A 12,903-nucleotide genomic window follows, 5' to 3' on the forward strand; every position below is an offset into this window, starting at 1 on the left:
ATGTGCGTGCGTGTGTATACGCGTATTTATGTGCGTGCGTGTGTATATGCGTATTTATGTGCGTGCGTGTGTATATGCGTATTTATGTGCATACGTGTGTATATGCGTATTTATGTGCATACGTGTGTATATGTGTATTTATGTGTATATGTGTATTTATGTGTATACGTGTGTATATGTGTATTTATGTGTATACGTGTGTAAATGTGCATGTGTACTCTCAGAGGCCAGAAGTACGGGTCCCCACAGCTGGAGCCACAGGCAGTGGTGAGCTACACGATATGGATGCTGGGACCCCAACTCCAGTCCTCTGCAAGAACAGTATGAACTCTGAACTTCCAAGACATCTGCCCAGCCTGGTTTTCACTTTACTTTTTAAAAAGTTAGTCACACGGTGAGTGACGCAGAAGAGTAAGGTGAATATTTTTTTAATCCTTATGTAAAAAACACTTTAACCCTAAAAGCAGAGTCACTATTTGTTTTACATAAAAAGACCGTTTTAAAAAAACCATAGACAATTTCTTACAATAGGAAGTCAACCCAGAGTGTCTAAAAATAGGAAAAGCTCCAAATTCTATTTTCTAAAAGATTGATTTTTATTTTTATTTTTTTTAATTTCTCTTTCTGTGTGTATGTACATGCCATGTGGTTACAGATGCCCTCAGAAGCCAGTAGAGGGCACCACTGAATACAGATAGTTGTAAGCCTCCGGAATGAGAGCACAGGAGTGTCCTCTGAAAAAGTAGCAAATGCTTTCAACCACTGAGCTATCTCTCCAGCCATATATATATTTAACATTAAATATCTATATATTATAAATATTAATACATATTAAATATATATCTACTTTAAATATATATATATTTTAAAATCTTTTGTCTTAACTTATACCTTATAGTAAGGAAACATTTAAAATTCAGTAAGTCTCCAGCTTTACTTCAGTTTCTGAGGTAATTCATGATGAATTCATAAAATGTTGTTTTATGGATATAGCCCAGACTAGCTACAATCTCCTGATCCTCCAGCTGTTGCCTGCCAAGTACTGAGATTGCAGGCGTTTGCCACCACATCTGGCTTACAGGACACATTAACAAGTTTTTGTGGAGAACTTTGCCTTAAAACTCTTTTGCTGACTGCAGTAATACATAAGTAAGAGGACTTTAAAAAAAAAAACGAGCCCATTTGTTTCCTTTCCTGCAGTTAGTCATTATTTAATAGGATTACCTATCCCAAATGGGTGACAATAATGTTTTGAATTTTGAAATGAAAAGAAACCCTAGCAGCCTTATCCTGGAGGGATAGGGAGAGATTTTCATGGTTTAATTTGTTCCCCAGAGATTCTTAGAGTTGTTAATTATCTGAGTCCAAGCCATTCTGGCTTTCCTAGACATACTGGTGCTATACACACACCCCAAGGTTCCCATCGGGGTGACTTGTGCCTGCTCTCAGGACCCCTTGAACATGTGTGTGTCTTCCTTCACCTTCCTTCACCTTCACAGAGGAGATAATAGCACATCTGTGCTGGCTGTTTGGGGATTGCCTCTGGCACTGCACCCCAACATTTACTTTGCATCCTGAATCCTACACTTTTTTTTCTTTTCAGAAACACAACCTTTGGGCCAGACCCTTGCAAAAAAACTCTTTAGAGCCAGGAGTTGGTATCCTTTAATCCCAGCACTTGGGAGGCAGAAGCAGGCAGATCTCTGTGAATTCAGGCTGGTCTGCAGAGTGAGCTTCAGGACAGCCAGGGCTACACAGTGAAAGCCTGTCTCAAAAAACAATCCTTTAGAGGGCTACTAGCTCGCTTTACAGATGAAAGAAAAGCACCTGAAGCCAGGCCTGATGTCACAGACCTGAAATCTCAATCATTCTTTGGGCTGAAGCAAGAAGATCAGACATTCAAAATTTGTCTGGGCAACACAGGGAGACCTTGTCTCAAAACAGAACATGAAGACTGGATGAGACGGAGCTGAGTGGTACAGCACTTGCTTTGGTGAGGCCACCAATACTTCCAAAGAAAGGAAGGAAAGGAAAGAACAGAAAGACAAGAAAAGGTACTGAAGGGATCGCTCGGGAGTTGAAGCATTTGCAGTACAAGCCTGAGGACCAGAGTTTGGATCCCCAGAAACTCACAGAAATGATTGATGGGCCCAGTGCCCTGCCTGTAATTCCCTCCTCCAGAAGCATAGACAGGGGCTAGAGCACGCTGCTTAGTGACTAGCCATGTGAGTGAGCTTCAGGTTTATTTGAGAGTGAATAAGGTGAATTCCTGATATCAATTCCCATCCTCTAAATGTGCACACACACATGAACACACACACACACACACACACACACACACACAAACACACAGAGACAGAGAGAGAGAGAGAGAGAGAGAGAGAGAGAGAGAGAGAGAGAGAGGGAAAGAGAGAGAAAGAGAGAGACAGAGAGAGACAGAGAGAAATGGAGAGACCAGAACCCCAGACTTCTCAGTTTCCATTGTGCCCAGAGATTCCCCTGCAGTTCTCTGACCAACTTCACATCCAGGCATAGTGCCTGAGGCACAGCCGGGGCCACAAAAGGGGCCTCCATTTCAGCCAGTCCTCCAACCCATGGCTGTGCCCACGTGCCCTTCCTACTGTCTTCCTCAGCTGTCTAGTTTGGGCTGTTGTTTACAACTCTGTCTTTGCCTCCAGCACTTTACGAGACTACAAGTTGAGATGACAGATGGGAATTGTCAAAGTCACTTTGCCAATACCTGACAATGCCTGGAATCATAGCCAAGAGAGTTTTGTTGAACTAAGTGGAAAAACAACTGGGTGGGTCCTGACATCATCCACAGCTCCATGCTGCCCCTCTGGCTCTGCTGACTGACCCTGCTGAACACTTTACCATCATGCCATGGGGTGTGGAGGCGGCGTCTCTTATGGCCTCTGGGGGGCGCCTGTCTTAGCAATCATCCACCCATGTAATCCTCCTCTATAGAGTGTGAACTGGGCCTAGCAATGTGTTTCCATTGTTTGGAATGGAATATGGCAAAAACAATAGGATGTCTTTTCTGTGTGAAGCTATACAAGACCAACTTTCGTCTTGCCTCTCATGCTCCCTGACAGAGAAACCTTATAAGACAGTAGCATAGGGTAACGGGTCCAACAGCCTCCTTGGCCATGGATTTTGATAGCAACCGTGTGACCAAGGCCCTAATGGGATAATCTGTAGCTTTTTGAGACCCAACAGAGAAGCTCAGAGAGGTTGTACCAGACTCCTGATCCTCAGTAACTTCGAGGTGGCAGGCACAGAATGCTGGAAACAGTTTACTATACCACAGTCGATGAGGACAAATATCCCCACTGTGTTACCAGAATGGGAATTGAATGGAGTTTGGGGGATGGCCATCAGAGAAGGTGCCTGGGGCAGGGCTAATGAGTTTATAACTAAATGTTCTCATGTAGGGGGTAGACAGGCGCAGAACTCACAAACTATACTGTCTTGTTAACCTCCTCACTCGGGGAGGCTTGATTTCCGGCTTCTCCACAGCTGGCTGGGCAGTTTCCACACGGATAGGAATGGGGCTTCTAGAGACATAGGAAAAAAATGTTTAAAGTGTTAATATTCTTGTATTAGGCTTCTCAGGTAATATACAGCTTACTGATTCTGGTGGTCAAGAAATCTGACTGCTCTTGGCTTACTGTTTAACTTAATAACTGAAATTATATTATGAATGCAGAAAAGTTCAAAATCAAATAAACAAGCAAACATTATAGAGACCAGAATAGAGTAGGGAACCAAATATAACCAGGCAAGGTACCAAATAAAACTGCCTTGCCTCAGAAGCTCCCTACCTTAGTACGAGGGTTTGGTTCATAGCTAGGTCTTGCTGTGAAATGAAGAAAAACCCATAAGCAACCCAGCTTTAGTTCCCAATAACTTGGTAGCTAACAATGGCTGTAACTACAGTATATAGTGAAGCTATATACTATAAATAAAACAGCATATATATGTTTTATATATACTATATATATATACATATATACTGAGATTTTATATATATGTATGTGTGTGTATATATATAGTGAAAATGTATAATCAAAAGAACTTTAGAACTCTCTCTAAAATATTCTAATACTATGTATATGAGATGTTTTTAAAGAGAGAGACATGGCTCAGTGGTTAAGAGTGCTTGCTGCTCTTCCAAAGGCCTGAGTTCGAGTCCCAGCACCCATTCTAGATGTCTTAAGACTATCAATAATGCCTCCAGGGGATCTGATGCCCTCTTCTAGCCTCTCGGGGCACCTATACACAGGTGTACACACACACATAAATAAAAGTAAAAATGTTAGGATTCAAACCTGGGACAGAGGTGCCTATTTAACATATCAAAGGAGACCTGGCTGCCAGGTTCTTTGAGGATCCCCAGACCCTGTTACAGGGTATAGCTGGCACACAACACCCTCTATCTTGAATTCTCCAGCCCAGGGGGCTGGACTGCCTTTTCCTATATAACCCAACCATTTTGTTTATCTGCTTTCTTTACAAAAATATATTAAATTCACTTTCATTTTTCCTCAATCATTTATGGCAATCCAATGGCTTTATTTAAAACTGATTGTTTTAATGATCATCTTTTTATTTATTCTGTGTGTGTGTGTCCAGAGGCTGGAGAGCAAATGGCATGCAGGAGTCAGTTCTTCTGCACTATGCATCTGAGATCTAAACTGAGGTCCTCACCCCTGAGGGTGGGGCTCACTTAAGCCATCTCACCAGCCCCAAAACAGCGACTTTAAGAAACATCTTTAATCTATTTTTATGGTCATGACTAATTTCATATTTAAAAAAATCAGTAACTACTACACCAAAGAGACCTTGAGACCAGTTGAGGCCCTGAGCAAGGGACCCTTACAGATTACCAGATGCTTTTCTGCACTTCCATTTTCTCTTCTATTATGTGAAGAGTGTGTAGTTGGTCCCTAGTAAATGCTTGTTGAATGGACACAGAAAAGAATGAATAAGGAATTTCAGTCAACATGTTGGATTCATGGTTCCCTCAGGCCAGAACCCCAGGGTAGCTCTACATGGTCCCTAATCTCTTGAGTTCTCTATCTCATGAAAGGAAGACCACCAATGGGAGACAGCAGAGGCCTAGATAAATGCAGGGTACCATCCCCACCACCCTGACACTGAAGGGGCCCCAGCAGAAGGGCAAGAGGTAGGGAGTATCCTGTCAGGAGGGACCTCGGGCTGAGTTTACTCCAAAGGCAGTGACAGTCACTAAAGGTTTTAGTCTGGGGAGAGGCACTGCTGGGTTTGCATTGCAGAGAGGTCCTCAGAGCCAGGAAGAGTGTATTGGTTGGAGAACCAGAGTATTAATGATCCAGAATAAGAGACAAGGACGGGCCAGAAGGGCTGGGATTAAGGTCCTGAATGGATTTTCTTGAGATAATACGAAATTCAAATTGATGTGTCCTGATGACCAATTAGGTGGGGGGATGTGGTGGGTGGGTGGGAACAGGGACTCCTGAGTTTCAAGCTTGGGGAGGAAACAGAGAATAATGTTGTTCTCCAAGACTGGACTGGCAGATGGAGGAAGGAGGGCGGGCAGAGTGGAAAGGAGCTTTCTGTTAGTTTGTTTTGTTTTTTTCCAGAGCTGGGGATGGAACTTGGGCCCTTGTATATGTTAGAAAAGAACTCTCCAACTGAGCTGGACCCCAGCCTGAATTAAGTCCTGTAAAGTCCAGGAGGGCCCCAGACAGACTGTCATTAAGACAATACAGAGTGATGCTAGCCTTTGCTTTGAGCATTGAGTATAACGATTCCCTAGGACACCCAGGCATTCACTAAGATGCTTTTTTCTGCCCCCTTCTATTCCCACTCACACCCACCCACACACAGGATCTCAAGGACTGAGGTGGGACTCAGAGGTCTAGTTTTATTCATCTGGTTTGCGTGATTGGGGATCAAACCCAGGGCCTGGAGCATGCTAGGCAGGCTTCTACTCCTGAGTTAACCTCCCCAGCCAGGACCTGGGATTTCCAATAAGAGGGTCGGTTGTACACTTGAGGAAAGCACTCTGAGGAGTAGGTGATGGTAGAGCACCGAGATGGCACTAAGACATGTTGTCAGTCACCTGGGCTGAGGTGGGATTCCCCCTTGAACATGGGGTGTGGAGATAGTGGCTGAGAGGGTCAATGCACCCAGGTGATTCCAGTTCTAACAAAGCTCAGAAATGAGAACCCAAGGAGGAGCAGCGAGAAGAAGCCAGGCTGTGAAAAGTCCTTTTTCCTGTATTATCAACAATGACGCCACTCTGGGGACAGAGGTTGGAGGGTCTTTCCTGGAGGATGTCAAGGTCAGCTCTATATGCTTCAGAAACCACTCAAGGAAGCTGTGTTCTCTGCTAGCTCAGTGGGCAGCAATGTTAAACTAAGAATAAGCAATAGGAAGTCTATGAACTGGCTTCTTTGGGCCCCTATTTTCTCTGTTTTGTTTTTCCTCTCTGTTTCTTTCACCTGGGTCTACCCACCACCACGTCTACCGGCCCCTCCTCCCTGGGAGCAATACTTCCTACAGAATGCAGATCACACAGTATCATTTCCCAACTCAAACAAGAAGCAACGAACCTGACATTAGTGTCCTGGAGACTCGATTTCTTGTTGACATTTACAAATGGGGGCTCCTCTTTTCCAATCTGTTAAAGAAAACAGGTTAGTCAAATGTAAACAGCCCGGCATGTAAAAAAACGCTCTCAGCTCTTCTGCACTGAAGCGATAGGAAGGACCACAGAAATAATTCATCAGGTGGTTTAGTCAATCACGAAGTTATTCTGTTTTCACAGCAAACAACAACGACAAAGAGTTTTCTTGAGTCATTCCTGCTACTGAGGCTTAAGGTGTGAAAACTGAACGCTCAATCAATGCTTGCATTCATACTTTTATTGAGCACTTGCTATGTGTTCCTGCCTGATTGAGAACGGGAACGTGTGGGAAAAGCAACCCCGCAGCTCAATCCTTTCCGGCACTCTATGTATCAAGAACAAGAATGGGCTACAGGAATGTGTAGCATTTACAGTTACAGCTTTAAAAGAACTTGAAATCTTGTACATCTGAGGAGCAATACCGGAAGGAATGATGTCATTTGATTTTAATACAAGTCTTGTCTTCCTCCCTCTGGTGAGTCCCTGAGAATGACAAGGGAGGAAAGGACACCCACACAGCAAGCCAAATAGCATATACACAGGCAGTCAGTGGGGGAGATGCCCCACCCACAGCCATCCTGTTTAGCCTCTGCTCTGCATGGACGTTCAGTAATGTCATGGAGACTGGGGGGAGGGGGAGAGGACACCGTAGTCCACACATGGATCTAGCCCCGGCTCCTGTCAGAGTCTTTTCTACAGTCAGCAATAAGACAGCACCTCTGGCTTCCTTTCCATACACCTGTGCTCTGCACTGACCCCCGTAGGGAACTGGTGCTTAGCTCCTGGCAGGGTGCTGGGCTGCGTACAGCAGCTCTCCACCACAAACCCTCAGGCTGCACTAACCCAAGGATTCCTACACTAGTTCCTGAGAGCACTAGTTCTGTGGAGGAGAGTGGGAGCCATTTACAAAGTGGCCTGTGCCATTAGAGGGAAGGAAAATTGAGCAGGTCTCCTTGAGGACTTCTCGAGATCTATTCAAGGCTAATATGCTGCTTTGGAGGGTGGGTGGGTGGGTGGGTGGTTGCATCCTTTCTACAGGGGTGGGTGAGCACGCTGATGGGCTAGCATTCCTGGCTTTACTGATCTCATGCCTTCCTCTCTTCTCTTCCACTACTTCCAGGCCCTTCCTCTTTATCTGTCTGAGCCAGTATATTTTTCTTTTCTTTGGGTCCATATCTCCTCCTTTTCCACACTTTCCAAAATGAATTATTTTTGACACACGGTATATCTTCACTGTAGTAGAAACCTGGGTCCTCTACAGAGGCTCTGTGCAGCACAAAACCCCTGGGAACGTGGCAGACCTTCCCAAAATGCAAAACATCAACTTTATAGGCTATGAAATATATATAGTTTTGTTTGCTTGGTGATAGGAGAAAATAGCATACACAGAGATGACAGTGGGAGAGCAGGTAAGACAATCAGATGCCACTGTAATTTGAGATAGCTGAGGTTTGTTATTTGTTTATTACACTTGTGTGTGTGTGTGTGTGTGCTTGTGTGTGCATTTGCCCAGTATGCACATGGAGGCCAAAGGACAACTTGGGGTCCTCCCCTTCCACCATGTAGTTGCTAGGGATGGAACTCAGGTCATCAAGGTTAGCACCCAGTGCCTTTATCCTTTGAACCACCCTGCCAGCTCTGAAATCACTCAGTTTGAGGTGAGGCATCAACCTGACTGTCCTGTAAAAAGTGTCACTGCCATCACCCAGAGCATTCAGTGTCCCCAACAATTCCCTAACCTTTATCCATGATTGTTCCTACCAGTATGTCTTGAGGTAATATGAGACACTAGTCAGGTTCTCTGTGCTATTCATTAATCTTAACAGTTATCTAGGGAGGTGACTTTTAATTTGTTTTGTTTTGTTTTGTTTTGTTGGGTTTCTTTAATTTGCGAGTGTGTCTTGTGCATGGGTTTGTGATGTATGTGTATAAGTGTGTTCAGGTATGCAGGGCTAGAGAAAGGAGTCAAGTGTCCTCCTTAATTACTGTCTGCCTTTGAGGGTCTCTTGCTGAACCTAGAGCTAGCGGCTTTTCAACAAGGCTGGTCCTAGCCAGCCCAAGCAATCCTTCTGCCTCCACCCCAATAAGCGCTGAGGTGACAGGCAGGGATGGGATCACACCTGGCTTGTATAAGCATGCTGGGATCCAAATTCCAATCCTCAAGCTTGAAAAGAAAATGCTTTTAATCTCTGAGATGTCTCTTCAGCCCTTATTATGTTATCTCAGGCTGGTCTCTAGCTCTAGACCCTAAAAGACTTTCCTGTATCAGTTTCCCAAGTGCCTGAGACTACAGGTGTGTACCACCAGACTCAGCTGATCCCACGTTACGTACAAAACAGCTGAGGCCCAGGGAAGTTAATAGACAAGTTTAAGATGACATTACTAAGACATAGATCAGGACTCAAACAGAGCAAGTGGTTCTCAGCCTGTGGGTTGCACCCCCTCCCCCCTTGGAGGTTAAATGACCCTTCCACAGAGGTCACAGATCGGTTATCCTGTATCTCAGACATTTAAACTGCAATTCATAAGAGTAGCAAAATTACAGTTATGAAGTAGTAATAAAATAATTTTATGGTTGGGAGTGACCCCAACAGGAGAATTGTATTAAAGGGTCATAGCATTAGGAAGGTTGAGAACGCAGAACCAGATCACCTGGCTTTCCAATACATAGTCCGTACTTCCTGTTCCCATCACAGCCTCCCAACAGAAGAAACCCTGTAAGTTTGCTCTTGTTTCTTCTGGGAGGATTTAAATCATACAGATTGTTATGTATGTAGACAGAGAATGAAGATATTACCAGCTATCTTGTTAGTCGCATCTGATTGTCTTACCTGCTCTCCCACTGTCATCTCTGTGTATGCTATTTTCTCCTGTCACCAGGCAAACAGAATCGTACATGTTTCATAGCCTATAAAGAGGTTTTCAACCATATGGGTCCAGGGATTGAACTGAGCCACTGAGTCATCTTGTCAGGCCAACCATAGCTTATTATATACTGTTTTCAGGGCAGGGATGGCCAGTGGGTTTCTCCTTGGAGGCCTCCTATGACTGGGGCCACTGCCTTAGAACTGTCATTTAGGGTGGCTGAAAGAATGTAATTAATGGCCATTACGGAGCCAGTGATATGTGCTATGGTGCCAGTCAGAGGGTTTATGTCAGTTATTACACTATCCTTTCTTATCTCCAAATTCACCTCCTTCTTGGATCTGGGATGAGAAGCCCCAAACAAATTTTCCTTTGCCAACAGGGGGCACTAGAGGAGGAGAATTTCTCGGTTTTATGTTCTTCTGGGCTACCCCAGCATGGCTTCTTCAACTATGGTACCCAATTCCTCCACAGGAGCATCTATGTCAGGTTACAGTACTGTAGCACCTAGAGATCTGGTGTCACCCAGCCCATCACAGACACAGCATCCGAAGACTCATTGCCCCTTTCCCTAGAGTGTGGGACCCTGTCACCCCAGGCTCCAAGTGTGGGACAAGGCCACATGAAGTTAGATACAAGGGCAGGCCATGGAGACCTGAACTCAGGAGTATAAGTTTCACCTGTGTGGGATTCTTCCTCCTGGCACTCAAATGTTCGTAATTACAGAATCTTTGTTTCTCGTGCTCTTGTGATGGAATGTGCTTCCGGAGTTACCACCTCCAGTCCCTTGGAGTAGTGTGAGTCAAACAGTAGTTCAGGGAGCTGGTTAGACATGCAGATCACTAGCCCCCACACTGACTTCCTGAACCCTCGGGGATGAGATGAAGTTCTGTTCAGGGCCCTTATGCAACTAGCATGTAAAAACCACTGTCTCTCATTTTCCCGCTTTCCATTCATTAGCTTGCATGAATAACAACCACACCTGTTAGCAATTCTTTGCATTAAAACCCAGGCTTCCGTGAGCCAATGAGACAGCTCAGCATGTAAAAGTGCCTGACACCAAGGCTGATAACCAGAGTCCTATCCTCAGGACCCACATGGAGGAAAGAGAGAACTCCTGAAAGTGGTCCTTGTCCTCCATAAACGTTCCATTGCATGAACCCCTGCACCCCTCCTAACAAAGAGATAAATGTAACTACAACAACACAACATCCAGGCTCCTATGCTAAGAAGTGGCTCCTATTTCCCTACTAGACCTTGACTGGTTCTGTGTCATTGTGCCCCTGTGTGGCACTGAGGAAATCCTGTAATGTGAAATTGAAGAAGCATTCACCGCCACGTACCTGGGCATTCACACGAGAAGCATTCTCCAGCTGTGCTTTCAAAATGTTACACTTCACGTGATCTGCCACAGGTGAAGGCAGCAGTGGGGTCTGAAGGGTCTTCTCTGAAACTTTCTTTTCCTCGGCCTGAGATAAAGCAAGAGGCAGGTGACATATGTCAAGCAAACAGAGAAGAAAACTCAACAATAACTTTCCTTAGCAACCACAAAGACAAGTAACACAGGGATGTGTGTGTGTGTGTGTGTGTGTGTGTGTGTGTGTGTGCGTGCGCGCACACGCGCGCGCGCAAGCCCTGATACACTTCCACTTGGGCTTTCGTTTTCAAATGCATAGGTTTCCCACATTTCACCCCACTCTCTAATGAGGGAGGAACTGGACACACCAGGTGTCAGGTGAAGGTTTAAGACAGGAAGGGACCCCTTCAAAATCAGGCAGGGGAACTAGTGATAGAAGCCACAGCTTCTCTTCCCCCAGCCCAGCCTAGAGCTATTCCTTCCATGCTACCTTAGAGATAGCAAGACATACCAGTAATTTACAGGATCAAGAAAAAGAGTACAAAATATTTGCTGACATTTTTTTCAGTAAATCTTGCTGGAAACTGTGACTCTCATTAAAGAATTTTCTCTGTTACTTCATTAATTAATTTAATGTATATGCAGCAGATGGGACCCAGGGCCTCATGCCCTATCACAGAGCCACACTCCCAGGACTGGACTTCAGGAATTTGGTACTAATATCACAATTTCTGCCATCTCTTAAGTATAAAGTGAATATATCCCTAAACTTCATGTGACTCACTCAGTTAAGGTAGATTACCATAGGAATACATATTTATATTTGAATCATGTTCAAAGGAAAACATCTTTGAAATCAAAGGCTTTGTCACTAGAGCAGACATGGTATTGACACGGTGATTAAAATAAAAGTTATTCATCTCTACATGTAGTCCTGAAATGACCTTAGATGGTATATGTGCCACTTTGGGAGATAATGTCTAATTGCTCACCATAATGTAGGTCATGGTCATTGCATGTCCCAGAACAATACAATGCTTGACCCAGACTTGGTGTCCAATAAATACTTCATATAGACAATTAAGGTGACACTCACTTATTACCAGAAGAGATATGTACTTAATAAGAAATACACAAGACCTCATGATTGCTAATGGAAATTCAGTGGTCTCAGGAGGCAGTGTGGCTGCTCAGCCACCATGCACAAAGGCAAGAAGGAAATATTCTAAAATCCTCAACTTCCTCAACTGGAACTGTAATTCACCAGATCAAAAGCCCCACTAGAATTAGGCACTTCTCTGCTGCCCCAGCATTCAGGAGGGGGGACACAGAAGGGTGATAAGTTCAAGAAGAGTCTGGCCCATACACTGAGAAAAACCAAGAATCCCATTGACCAAATTAGTATTCATTGTAGGAATATCATGGAAGCCATAGAAGTGCAGGGCAAGTGGCTAGACAATGTATTTAATTAAAAAAAAAAATAGGGCATAGAATCCAGTTTCCCCAAGGGACTGCCCAACGAACAAGAAGAACACTTGGGAGAGAAGCAGACTCCAGCAATGTCATTTGGTACCAAAAAGAAAGGCAAGTGTTCTGAAATAAAATGTCAGTCCTTTCTCTCTAGGGTTCCATCAAAAATAGATGATGATAACAATGATCTTGGTAATGGCCATGATGATGTTGGTGACAACCTCAGTAACAATGATGATGATAATGATGGTGGTGGTGATGCTGAGGACCAGGATGGTGATGAGGACAATGATAGTAATAACAGTGATGATTAAGAAAAGCGCCAGTAGCTGACATGTTCAAGAGCTTATCACGAGCCAGTCATCGGCCAGGTATTTCATGTGCATGACTCACTGGAGGCTCATTGGTCCATCCTATTTGGAGCTTGGTATCTTTGACTTTTCAAAAGTTTTCATTTATTCCTTTAGTGTGTGGGACTGTGTGTGTGTGTATGTGTGTGTGTATGTGGGGGGGAGTGTGTGTGTGTGTGTATGTGGGG

At 44.3% G+C, this 12,903-nt stretch overlaps 1 protein-coding gene across 1 annotated transcript in view; it reads right to left on the bottom strand.

Moving 5' to 3' along the window:
- Positions 1-12,903, bottom strand: part of Epb41l4b (erythrocyte membrane protein band 4.1 like 4B) — a 149,994-nt gene that overhangs the window by 27,804 nt on the left and 109,287 nt on the right. Inside the window, exons 18-20 of the mRNA XM_028779919.1 lie at positions 10,882-11,007; positions 6,600-6,667; positions 3,459-3,557 (exon numbers count right to left, since the gene is read on the bottom strand). Of these exons, the coding sequence (XP_028635752.1) occupies positions 3,459-3,557; positions 6,600-6,667; positions 10,882-11,007 (293 nt within the window). The remainder of the gene's footprint in view (positions 1-3,458; positions 3,558-6,599; positions 6,668-10,881; positions 11,008-12,903) is intronic.

Source organism: Grammomys surdaster, unplaced genomic scaffold (assembly GCF_004785775.1).
Source record: "Grammomys surdaster isolate TR1022 unplaced genomic scaffold, NIH_TR_1.0 363, whole genome shotgun sequence".
In the NCBI taxonomy this organism is placed as follows: Eukaryota; Metazoa; Chordata; class Mammalia; order Rodentia; family Muridae; genus Grammomys; species Grammomys surdaster.